The 13,612-nt window shown below is 36.9% G+C and overlaps 1 protein-coding gene across 2 annotated transcripts in view; it reads right to left on the bottom strand.

Annotated features, from left to right (window-relative positions):
* Positions 1 to 266: 266 nt before the first annotated feature.
* Positions 267 to 13,612, bottom strand: part of chfr (checkpoint with forkhead and ring finger domains, E3 ubiquitin protein ligase) — a 40,103-nt gene continuing 26,757 nt past the window's right edge. Inside the window, exons 10-17 of one of the 2 annotated variants that reach the window (XM_039771455.1) lie at positions 11,848 to 12,008; positions 11,210 to 11,326; positions 10,980 to 11,063; positions 8,801 to 8,871; positions 6,843 to 6,930; positions 6,547 to 6,654; positions 5,929 to 6,001; positions 267 to 3,161 (exon numbers count right to left, since the gene is read on the bottom strand). In XM_039771455.1, the coding sequence (XP_039627389.1) occupies positions 3,119 to 3,161; positions 5,929 to 6,001; positions 6,547 to 6,654; positions 6,843 to 6,930; positions 8,801 to 8,871; positions 10,980 to 11,063; positions 11,210 to 11,326; positions 11,848 to 12,008 (745 nt within the window). In that variant the 3' untranslated portion in view covers positions 267 to 3,118. The remainder of the gene's footprint in view (positions 3,162 to 5,928; positions 6,002 to 6,546; positions 6,655 to 6,842; positions 6,931 to 8,800; positions 8,872 to 10,979; positions 11,064 to 11,209; positions 11,327 to 11,847; positions 12,009 to 13,612) is intronic. The other variant, XM_039771456.1, reaches the window with a different exon arrangement.

The raw sequence follows: 13,612 nt of genomic DNA, 5'->3' as shown, positions 1-13,612 counted from the left end.
TACTTTAACTTATATGGTGGTAGTTCTTACCAGGTATTAAAATGACTTGTGTAGTGGAGACAACATTTTGCCAAAACTAAAGTCTGTAATCTAAATAAGGTGGCCATTCATGGGTGATAACAAGGGGTTTAGTGTGCAGATACACAAATACCATATATCCATCACTATGCTATCCTAGGAACAAATATTGTTCAGTTATTTAAGTATAAGTGACTTCTATGCTGCAGCGCAAACAGTAGACAACAATAACCAGACTGAACAGAGGGGACTGAAAAAGGAACGGTTTAATTTCTGATTGGTTTCAAAAATACATAACAAACAAAATACAAAAATTAGTAATTGTTTTGCAAGTTGGAAAGAGGTAGCAGTTACAGTACTATAGGCCTAGCACAGTGTACCCAACTGCTTCAGCAGGGCCTTCACACCATTCAAAACTGCAAGCAAGAAGAAAACTGCTTAAAACAAGACAGTGATTATCAAGATCCTAGACATTTTTACTTTTTCCACTTACTCATTTAAAATTATTTACTTGCAACACCATAAATAAAAGACAAACCCAGATTACACAACATATAACTCCTTTTGAGTTAAGATATGTTTTGCTAATGGAAAAAAAATCAAGTTTAGAGTCTCTTCATTCAGCCAGATCTATTATAAAGAAATAGCACAGCTTACTTAACTAATAGCTGAAGGTGAAATGAAAGCCTAGAACAATCTGCAGTCCTCAGGAGGCTGTACCCATGAGCCCTTGATGCAGTCTAGGACAATTTTCTTGTCCATTGAAGAGATGTAGGAGAACATAATGAATCCTAAGAGAAAACTGAGTGTGTGTAAGCAGCAACACTCAGAATTTCCCTGAGTTGTCTTAATTTGAACCAATAAATGTGGAATAGCCCAGTTACCAAAAACAATGATAACAAGTATGGAGAATACTACTGCCAACAGCAACAACTCTAGCAGAAGAAACCATCTTAACACTGATATCTGTCACACTATCACAACGCTCACATCAAGAAAAAAAAAATTCAACTAAATTAAGGAAACTACATCTACTGTTGGATAATTATTTCAGACATTTATGTCTGAAGCTTCTCCTTTAATTTCAAAATGAAAACTGCCATTCCTGCAACATTCATATTCTAACGTTTAAAGAGTAACAATAGTAGTTGTGTGAGGTTTGAGGCATAGTACTTCAATAGGTAAAAGCTATACTGTATATTCTGAGGAGCACTATGGGAATGGAAAAAAGGCTTAAGAAACAAGTCTATCCTTATCACTAGATTGTGAGTGCCCAGCACTTAGAGGTGACCCCGCATGTAGCAGCACATTATTCAGTGATTACATGTACAAAGCACACTAAGACCTATGAATTTTCTACTTTACTATTGCCGAAATGTTTATTAGCTCTCCTGTAAGACAGTGTCTTATAAGTGCACATAGCCGATTTTTTCATTATTATTTTCAAACATAACCCCTATACAACATTGTGCAAAGCTATTCTTACTTTTAATGAGTGAGCACTGTGGCTGCCCCATTCATCACAAACATTCCCTCCAGTGCTGGCCATTGCATAGAGCATAACCCCAGTCCCCAACCAGCTCACAAGTTTACCACTGACACTAATTTCTCTACAATAGCATGTCACAAAAGAAGCAGGTCCATACCAATTCAAGGTTCAAGCTTCCGCATGACTGCAATAAATTTGCTCAGCAGCTCAAGACTTACCTTATCCATACTTACGGAATTTTCTTACCAAAATGAATTAATCTGTTTCACAGCGGCAGAACACCCTTAAGGAGACGTGATCAACCAACACAACGTGAATTTTGCACATACAGCCAGCAAGATGGCTTAACGAGCTCCAATCCAACAGCCTGTATTTTACACCCTTCTCTATCACAGTCATTACTTAGTTACAGTTTGGGGTGGACTATCAAAATCTGGGCATATAATTTTCTAATATCTTAAACCTTAAATTATACTAAACTATAACAATCCCCAATTTTGCAGTCAGAAGTTACCAGAACCTCTCATATATCATAGGTAGATTCTTGTGTAGAATGTTTAGTGGATATAGGTCACCATTTCCATTATTTGAGCCTTCAATTAACATGACCACATGATTTGGCCTTAATAAAGAACGATTACAAAGATCCATAAAGAACAGTCAACGTGTCACTAGAAAGAGAATTGGCATAAACATGTGAACACTCTTTATCGCAAAACTATCTTAGTCATTGTAGTGTTTTCTTCACCCTTGTGCCTAATACACTGCCATGTGTGCTTATATTAGTCAGTGCTATATGACACAGTTGATGAATACCAACCTCGAGCTTCAAAGCCAGACATGGAGCATTCAGCTAATGGGGTGTTTGACACTGGCCACCTCTGAGCCTCCAGTGCCATGTTGGGTGAAATAATTGTCTTTTTGCTTGGAATTAATAAATTGTATAAATAAGTGCAACTAACTAGGCTTCCCCCTCCTTGTAAAGCATGATCCAATTGTTTCCACCAAAATGGAAACTGCAAGATGGTTTGCAGGAAGTTATATTTCTAATGCTAAACATGAAAACCTTCAAACAAAAAACAAAGAAATGTTAGTCGGATAAGCCCCATCTTCACAAATTCTGTCAATGCTAAAAGTAAGTGCAAAGTGCAGCAACATCACCCTGTTGTTCGGTGCTGCCTGAAAGGGGAATATTCTTGAAATAAATGACCTTCTGAGTATCTTCTGACATGTAGGTATGAAGCTCTGCTACTTAAGAACCCCTGAAGAAAATAAGTTGCCACCCACGCCAATTTTCCACCAACATTTTAAACATAGCACAATTTTCTGTGATTCTTATGATGAAGTTAACTATCTCAACCATGCTTTAGCCTGGATATTTGCTTAGCCAAACTGCTTGGAAGATCTGAAGGTGTCCAATTATTTGACTTTGATATCCTCCAAAGAAAGTATGCCTTTAAAAAAACAGATGTAAGCAGATAACACAACTTTTCATGTCCATATTTCAAAAGAGGCAAGATTCTCTTTTTTTTCTTTCACAGCAACATATTCCATAAAGTAGGAACTGCCCAGCTGTAGCAAAGCAATTCACAGACAATGAATCAGATGCATTCAGTTCTTGAAACGGGTCTGCTCACAAATGTGGTTGAATTTTCTAAAAAAAAAAACCAAAAAACACATTTAATAATAAATATATATAATACACATGAAGGATTACATTAATTATTGCAGACACATGAACAGTAAAGGATAGCCTGGGGTCAAGTGAGATTTAGAAAAAGCACAAGTCACCTCACAATAAAGAGGCATACAGTCCTTCACAGTTCCAAGCCAGGAGAATCTAGCCTTTACGTTACTCCGGATATTCTGACCTTCTCCAGTTCATGGAAAGTGATCATTTTTTCATATGTTGACAAGGTACAATTTCTTTATTTTAATGCAATAGGAGTCAAGAAGCTATTTTAACTTTGTTTGCTTCCAGACATACAGTATGCAAACGCAGGGTTCCACAGAGCAAACACAACCAAGAAGTAAACAGCTCTTAATAAAGTTAATTGCTATAAAGAGTAAACTGATATGTGTGATTAAAGTCCCTCAGAGATCTGCAGTCAAATTCTGTGATTTGATTCTTATTTTGTAAAGTTGTGAAATTCACAGATGACACAAACATGGACAAGAGGGCAAGAAAAACAAATGTAAAAAGACATGGATGGTCCTGAAATTGAACATATATGCAGAGTGCGCAGTTTACTGCAGAGAGATGTAAACTGCTGCCACACAGGCAAAAGGCGCAATTGATTATGAAGAGAAGATGGACAACAATCTTACAAGGAAAGCAAACTCTAAAAGAGGATTATGAAGTTTATGTTGACACAACATTGTCATTGTATAGACAATGTGCAAAAGCAAGTGGAAATGCAAACTATTGAGTTATATCATAAAACCCGTTTTTAAAGGATGTTATGGTCATATTCTGTAGCACACTTGTCAGACCACACATAGAGTGCAAGTCTTCCTCTTAGAGGGAATTAAACTTCTGCTGGTGACATGGCTACTTAATCATAATCTTCAAAATTGTTGAAGGCATCAATATGATAAAGCCTCTTTTGTTTAAATAGTGAAAAAAATCACATACTTGAAGACACCTATTGAAAATGAAGAGGGAGTGCATCTAAGATGGGAGCACGTCTTCACACAGTCTATAAGAGCTACCAAGTCATGATGGTGAAGCTGAAACCTTGACAAAGTTTAATAAGTATCTGAATGAGACACTGAGACAGTCTGGCTATTAGCTAGCATTCTTAGTGGACTGAATGGCCTCCTCTTACTTTCAGATGTCTTCTGTTCCTTTATTAGTGTTCAGTTAACTTAAGATGTGTGTTTGGGATTTCCAAGTAGAACATGGAAACACCCAGTACGTATCAAATGAGCTGGGGCTTAGAACCCAGAATCCTGGAACTATAACACAGTGCAGCTGACTACAGTTCCACTCTGTGCAGGAGAGTTCTAAACGCATTCTAATTTGACTCATTTTCTCAGTTCAAAAATAGAAAACATTAATTACAACTACATCTGAACATTTTATTAGCTGTGTTACTCTTTTTAACACACAAAGAAGAAAAAGATAACCTAAAATAACACTTTAAAAGTTTAATTACACAGTTTCGCCATATGCATCTGACTTGCCACGCTTTCAAATTAATGTCTATATTATGGAGTTTCCTTTGCTTTCTAAACCATCAATTAGAAATTAAAGTGGAGCCTTCAATCCTTTAAAACACAAGTGGACTTACTATGAGCTTACTGTTTAATTTGATTTGGCCTACTCATTCAGGCTATTTAATCTCTGCTTTAAGGCTAAACTGCCAGTCCATGTGCTCTTCTAGTAATTTATAAGAACAGGCCCTTGATAAAACTTATTATGTGACTGTCATGGTACATAAAAACACTAAACATCAGACAGATGAGCTTCTCTTCCGTTTGTAAGTTCCAAAACGCCCACATTCTTTATTCCTCATTGTTGCATTATATGCATTATGTGCATTGTACATTCACATGAATATTCATTGGTTGTCAGCTCTCATGCACACAGAGCCCACTCGTATGGCTAAAGTCAGAATTAAACCAGGTTAATTTTATTGGAGTGACTCATGTTAGGTGACTGGCTTCACGGGAACACATGATTGGCTCAATTTGGACTCTCTACGATTTTGTAATTGGAGGCTACAACAAAAAATTTCTAGAAAAGTTGCATAATGTGGCATGGCCTTTAACCATTCATCTTTAAAACAAACCCAAACTGCTCATCCAGGCAGGACCAGGCACAACAGACAGCAGGCCAGTTTAGAAGTGCCAGTTATCATTAACTGCCTTTCTTTCGGATGTGTGAGGAAAGACTTGGACATGGGGAGAAGTTATAAATATCACACACACAGGTCAGGGTTAATCTGAACTATGAAGGTTTGAGACAGCAGTCCCATCCAATTCAAAGTGTGCAGCTAAATAGACTTTAATAGTACTTCTTATTATATTTTTTAATTAAACTGTTCCAAATGTAGGTTTACCTCAGGATGAGGGAAAAATGAACACAAACTCGATTACCAGAGGCACCCTTACTCATAATTTTAATTATTGTAAAACTTTACAGAATTTATGTAAGGTAATATCAAGAAATACTTCAATATTTGTAAAAGTCATTGTATTACCAGCAAGTCTGAATAATGACTTCATTCAGTATGAGTTATCTTCATAAGCAACATCAAATTCAAGTTCTGCCACCCAAAATCAGGCATAAAGTACATTTACATGCGCTTCAGCTACAACGAAAATCCGCTAGCAATAGGATTGGGTTAAGATGTTTCTTATACACATGCTCTAAAATTTAATCTAACTATCGAGCAGTCAGATGAAGAAACTCTTACATGGCATGGTGCGCTTTAACTTGAGTACGGCAGTTGCGTCCCCAGTAACAGTCAGGCCGAGAAGTTACGAGTGCTGCAGAGAAAAAATAATATTAAATATCATTAAAAAGCAATAAAAAATAAACAGGTCATGGCAAGACAGGTGTAGGCCACGAAGGTCAGTTGATATTCAATGTGCCACTGAGTTTGTGGCATACATGACTGTTGACATTTACTAGAGGTCTCCTGGTAAAGGACAACTGTGGATTCAAATGTTGCAAAATTGTTTAATGTAAGCTAAGTATAAACTAGACTTTTGTTCTTCTGGTTACTTTGTCACCAGCGAGTCTTTGAGGTAAAAGTATAACCATAGCCAGCTTTCCACAGTGTAATTCCCAGCAATAAATCTAACCCACCGAGCTGGATACAACAGGAAAATCCATATCCGTCAAATTTCTGCAGTCTATTAAAATGTACATGGAGGAGTGTTCATCAAGCATACTTCTGCAAATGTCTGTGATCTCATGGACAAGATTTTGTGATGTGTGTTGCATTTGCACTTGTGTGCCACATGCCAGTTAGTGAATAACAATCTGTCATCTTTTCTGTCCATGTTCTATTTGAGCATGGGATTCTCACCTGGAAGTTCAGAGCGAGGAATACTTTGTCGATATTGGTAAGCCAGCTCTTTGAAACTGCGCAGGCCACAGCAGTAGCACAACACTGCATTCCCAGTGATGCGGTAATCTTTGATGAGAAGCATAAAGATTAAAATAAGATTAAAACATACCTACATCCTAAAATCATCAAACTTTTTGTCCCAATCAGAAAGACACAAAACCCACAACCCTCAGTAAGGAGGCAGTAGCAGAAATTAACTAACTATCCACAAGAAAAGGCTTCATTCACACAGCATAGCCAGCCTCACGTCTCACCTGACAAATAGAAAACTCCTTGTTGGAGGCCACGTAGACACTCATGAAGCATGTCCTTCCATGTCATTCCTCGAGAAGTCAAGTAGTTCTAAAGTGACAGAAGGGACTGTTACACAAATTTACAATAAAATTCACCATGTATAGATTTACAGGTATGCAACTCCGTCTGCAAAAGTGTTTTAAAAAAATAAATAACACTCAACTGAGAATGCAATCAATGGCATGGATTTTCATTTGCAATTTAAAAATTGTCACCATCTGCAAGGATACTGGTGTGTAGGCCAAGATAAACATATTTTAAAAAGCAAAAGTACAAAAAAAAAGATTGCAATAAATGTGGATATGTGCTTCAAACAAACAAAAGCACCTTTAGGGCATACAGTGAAGTATGGGGTAAAATGGCCTCGCTTTCTCCTTTGTGAATGTCTCAGGGAGGGGGTCTCTGTTATAAATTAAAAGATAATTCTGTAATATTGATTTTTTCAATAAACACATATTTAACTATAATTGCACAACATAAACGGAATATTTTTGCCACCGATTTTCGTTGTAGGCAACGTTTCCATTTCAGAAGGGTAGGTGGCGTCATGGACAGACAAAAGGTTTATATAATATATATATATATATATATATATATATATATATATATATATACATACACACACACACAGAGAGAGAGAGAGAGAGAGAGAGAGAGACAGACAGACAGACAGACAGACAGGATATGATTTTTTTTGTTACGCCTTAAATTGGGCTTATTTTAAAACCTAAATATATATGTTTGGTATCCTTCTTTTCAGAATTTATTGAACTTGATGTTGTTAGGTTTTCAGATTCTTCTTCCATTTTTAAATAATAAACTAAAAAATATCAAGAACTCATGTCCCGCAAGATGACACTTTGTGCCAAAAGATTTAACCACACCCGGGGCCAGAAATAAAAGACAAAGAGTAGGACAGCTGCTGTACAGGCTTTTAAATGTTCAAAGCGCCACATGAGATGTAGATCATGTGGCACGGCAGCAGCAGCAAACCAGCAGCTGATCGAGCAAAGAGGAGGTTAAAAAAAAAAAACTGTTTCCCATTGTATCACCGTTTAAGGGGAGGTTTCGGAGGAGCAACCGTGTCTCCTTGGAGTGCGTTCAGCCCCCCCTCCACAACACAAGTGGCAGAGACGCGAAGTGCCTTGCACATAGCACAGACTGTGGGGGTTGGTGAATGAAGCAGGCAGGAGCACCCCCTAGTATGTAATATTAGTTAACTCAAGCAATAACTTTGTGAAGTAAAACAGAGGAGCCTTGATTGCTAATTCCGAGTAGCAATTCATAGGGCCTTGTTAATGATACATTTTGCAAATACTTCTACCACAAGCTCTGTAGACCATATTTTATGGGCTGCTTACCTGGCTTCTGAGCATGCCAGGTTGAATATGCCAACTGATCACTTAAGATCCACAGAAGAAAAGGCTGATGCTACTCCAAGTGCATTCTGCACTGATCTGTTGGCTTATATTACCAGCCAATGCTGGGATGAGAATGGATGGTGACAGTTCATCAAAAACAGACACAAAGAGCTTTCTCCTCTCTGAGAAGCTTGCTCACTTGCTTAATCAGTGCAATGCATAGCAGGCACACACATAAAATGCTGCTGGAAAAAATGGACTGGAAGAGTATATGACATAAAAAAACAACTGAAATTACAGAGACAAAGTAAAAGGAATTTCTGCCAACAACAGGACCTGAAATTAAGACAATCACTTGAAGAAACGGCAGTTTTTTGTTTTTTTTCCAGTTTCCCTCTTTTCTACAATTCAACTCCTTTCGTTGATCCAGCTCGCTTTCAAAATGAACCAAGATAAGTCCCACTAAAGAGCAAGATATAATTCACACCCCACTAAATACTGCTAGACTTGTGAATGTGTTGTCTGTAAAGTCAAAAAAAAGGAAGTGATGAGGATACCTTCAGAATATCAGATTCATGATTATTGTTGTTAAGCACACCATCCATGCACTTCTCAGTCAGATTCAGATCTGTGAAAACAAACCAAAACCTTTTATAACCTTGAATATTGTACCTAGCACAACACAATCTAAGTAATGCCTTTAACAGTTAATGCTGCTAGAATAAATCGTCTCTTAGATTATAAGTAACTACAGCCCTTCTTTTAATAAACTGGTGGAATTGGGTCTTCAATTCAAAATGTCATTCTTATTTGAGTCTCTTCTGCCATTCACAAGACAATTGATCAGAACTGCTTTATTTAACAATTGTTTAGCATAAATATGTGTGTTGGGAACATTGAGAGCATACGACTGGACATCAAACATATAAATTATTGAGCATAAGTAAATTAAGATCTTTTTCATGGATATTTTTATATTATTGGCTTTTTGTTCAGTGTTGGTGCCCATTGAAGCCTATTGTACCAGGACTTTTGTTAGTGCTGTTCTCCATAAAAACAAGGTTAACAATTTTTCTCAGACATCACTACAAACATCATGGGATAACCAACATATACAAAGAATGTAATTTTTGGGTGAAGTATTCCTTAAACATCATTTTGAAAAATCCCTTCCATTGGATCCAAGGATTTGCTTTTTAAACTTCTTATTTAAGTGTAGTAAGTGTGCAAAAGAATGGTATTGCTTCAATTTCTATTTCTGACTTTGTGTAGTTGCATCAAGATTAAAAAGGATAATGGTTTTCATTATCTAAGCTTGAAAGCCCACCAATGCAACAATATTCCTTCATTGGCACATATTTACATCAGTGATCATAATATAAGCATAACACGGTTTCCTAAACAACAGTGGGAACATTACTTCTGATAGTAGCACTTTTCCAAACCCCCACCCTGGCAGTATCATGGTCTGAAAGCACGCTTCCCCTTAAAGCAAAGCGCAGGGGTTTAAAAAAAAAAATAAATTTTAAAAATCCAGTTAGGACATAATGCATTGTGCAGGTAGCAACAATCTCTTGGATAAAAAGATTGATGGGGTCAGGAATGTGCTTACAGAAATGCTACCTGACAAAAAACCAAAACAAATGATGATTGTAAGCACACTTTGTGCTAAAAGGTTTTTATTGTTCATTTTAATATTAAGAAATAAGCACAGTGCAATTTTTGTCAATGTAAGAATTCAGAGAATAACAAACGTTTAAAATCCTTACTGAGATGTACACCTTTGTTGATGTAAAGGTTTAAATCAAGACAAATCCTTCACCTTTAGTAAGATCTTATAATCAGCAAAATTAATGTGAAAAAATTCCATTATTCCAGGAAAAATAATAAAAAAAAAAATTTACCAGTTTCTTGGTTGCAAAGGTGTGCAAACTTTTTGTAACATGAATTTTAAACATCTCCAGACACAAACAGTTAAATTCCAAATCAAATATAAAAGTGATCTCCATTCACCTGACTCTCATGCATTTACTTTGATTATATTGCTTTCCTAAAGGCAGGAATGTTGTAACGTGTTTATATTTTTATACTTTTGTAACTTCATTAATTAACCTGATGATTTAGTTGTTGGTGACCCGACAACCATGTATAAGCAATACACTTGGCAGGCTGGGTGAGTAAGCCAGTGTCAAAAATGACTGTCAATAATGTGTGCTTCACAGAACTTATGTCTGTGCAAAGGCTTTACAGGTGCAGTGAGTTCAGCTGCAATCTCTGCCCTTTTATTTTCTTTTTTTCCCCCCAATTCTGTCATGGTACATAAAACATGCGACATAAGACCGACAAGCCACTCTTCTCTTAGCTAAGTCCAAAACACCAGTGCTCCTTATCCCTCATAGCTGTATTATATGCATTGTGGCTGCATACTCATTGGTTGTCAGCTCTCGCATACACGGAGCTCATTTCTACAACTCAAGAAAAAAAATTTGACTTTTTTGATTTTGTCAGGAAAATGTGCAGCCTAGTTGGATGGAATGAGTCACTGAATATCTTGTAACTACACAAGTGGCTGTCATGCAGGCACATGTTGACTGCCTATGACTTGCCAAGATTATGTATTTGAGTAATGTGACAGGGGCTTAAATGGGACTTGGTATTAAGGGTAGCTACATTATGGTTTACAATCAAACTCCTTAGCTGCTAAAGGTGTAAAGAGGATGCAGTGAGAATCCATACCATTGAAATGCGCCAGGCATCCAAGACATCCAACTCGAGTGCACCCCCAGTACATGTGGCAAAATGAACGCTGGCATGCCATACCTGTACAAATGAAAACAGAGATAATTACCTTCATAATGTCAAAAAAAAAAAATTCACAGTACACCACCTTTGAAGTTCACATGTCAAACCTCAAATAAAAGATTACAAATGTTGCTTTGCAGCCTATTTACAGCAAAAATACTTGCATTGCTGATGAAAGTTCTGCTGGGTGGCCGCCTCTGCTCTTCGATCAGGCATGGGCTGGAAGCAGCATGAACACATCACATGACCCCCTTGGGGTGGACACATATATTCTTGGGAAACTGAGACAAAGAGAAGGTGGGAGGGGTTGACATAAAAGGCAGTCCCTTTAAGAAGCATTACAAAAAACAGATCCATACTGCAATAAAACCCTGTGAACTATAAAACAGCATTCAGACAGCCTTTAAGTTTTTACTCCACCCTGCTAAAGCACATTCTTTACAGAAGGCAGTTTTTAAATATCTGTTTACACATGGGACCTGCCCGTATATAAATATATTAAACTGTGTTCATGTGTCAACCAGCCAAATCTGTTACATGGTACCCAATGTTGAATGTTGTCATAAGTTACAATTAGTGACACATTTAAAAAAAAAAAAAAAAAAGGTCACTACATTTTATGTTTGACCCTTCACTGGTTACTTTAAAGTGATGTTTTGTTCCTTTATAAATAATCCTTATCCACAATATAATTTTTAAATAAATGAATTCCAAGATTGCGGAAAATTTCATGACACAGCTTTTAAATGCACCCATAAGGTTTTTGTCTAAACTGCAGAACACAATTTTGGATGGCAGGTACCTGTTGAGGTGGAGCTGGATGTCGAAGGTGCTTCTCCCACTGTCCTCAGAGGTGCTTCAACTGTCTGTTCAACAGCTGGCTGACAAAGGTCTTTTCTGTACCATGGACACTGACGGCACACTACCCACGGCTGGCTGTGGTGGGGGATGAAGGGGATGGGGCTTGGTTACGAAGGAAAAATTTCAAAGTAATAATATCAGATAACTAATTAAGAAATGTGCAAAATTCCATTTTTTTGAGCCAGGACTGGGCAGTGTTTCAAAACTGGCATCTGAAATTGTTCAGGATGAAACCTACATCTAAGGAAAAGGGAGACAAGGTGATTGCTTTATTGTTAAATAAATAGGCTGCTTGGCATAAGTACACAATTTGTTGAGATGCTAACAGCTGTGAACTGGAATAATAATACACAAGGGTAGCAAATGACAAAGATTTTAAACTGTCTCAAGTAGCACAACAGACACACAGGACGTGGTCAATCTTTTCTTAGGCTCTGCAATGATTTTAAGATTTAATACAATAAAATCTGCCTCACATTTTGAACAAGATACACTTGACCAATCTAAAGAGGTCTAACAGACAAGTCTGTTCGGAATCATAAATATCATTTCTAAAGTTAAAAAAGTTCCATTATACGATTTTATTAAATTGTTAAAAAAAAAAAAAAAAAACCACTATCGCCTTCACCAAAAAAAAAAAAAGTCAGCTGAACATTGTCAGAACTGCTTAATATTCTGTAGAGATGCAAAACCAATATGTTGTGTAAGCCTTCATCACAAATACTTCAAATAGTGTACAAGCATAATGTCTTGAAAATGTCAGCCTGTGCAGGTTAGAGTATTCCCTGGGTGAAGGCAATCAAATACAAGATATAGTTTTATTAATATGTGACTCAATTAATTTCAGCCATTTGAACAATATGGGAACTTTAGAGCTGAAGGAATGCTTTTGAATGAAGTGTGACAGATATAGACAAGGGTAGGTGCAGTTATGAGGCAAGAGCCACAGCAGCATCAGGCACTAAGGAGATATGATCCCGTCCCAGGAATCCACGATGCTGCTACAGAGCAGCATTTGTCCTCAAGACCAGACAAAGAGGCAGAGACTGGATAGAGGATGGATGCAAGTAGGACACAGTGGATTAAATGGGAAATGAGCTGTCCTTGGTTTTTGAACTTCCCTTTCACTTTCTTAAAATATCAGTGTATTAAAAAGGATGTCTCCCAAAGGAATGCGTGTTTAATCCTGTTGGTTCCTCATTTTTAAGACCATCCAGCCTTTTTGTTTTAAATAAGTGCATCTTCTGGACTGAATTGTGCTATCAGTTTTAGGCTGTGCCTGCTACTATTGGTGTTAGATAGGAAGACATTAACTCTAATTATGTAAAACACATGGATAAATGACAAAGTAAAACAAGCATGACTATAAACACAGAGCATCAATTCATCTTTATTATATAAACCACAAGCTGGTTTTCAAAGCAGACAAAATTACAAAACAGGTCAATAGTTTTGTTTTGACTACCATGATATACTGTACATAAGCAATGAAGAGGCAGTTCTTTTTATTTTGAGAAAGATTATGATTTACATTATTTTAATGTGTGATAGTTTAACTTGCTTAATATGAGGGAATGTACCCTGTAATAGTCTAGCTCTAGCTTTGGTGACTCTCATGACTCTGTACAGGTTAAAAATTGAAGGACAGATCAGTTTAAAACTCTTTTGGAATACAAGCTTCAATATTCTTTGCATCTGTGCACTTG

This window comes from Polypterus senegalus, chromosome 12 (genome assembly GCF_016835505.1).
Source record: "Polypterus senegalus isolate Bchr_013 chromosome 12, ASM1683550v1, whole genome shotgun sequence".
NCBI classification, from domain to species: Eukaryota; Metazoa; Chordata; class Cladistia; order Polypteriformes; family Polypteridae; genus Polypterus; species Polypterus senegalus.
Note: the sequence above shows the minus strand (reverse complement) of the source record. Positions and strands in the feature narration are given on the sequence as shown.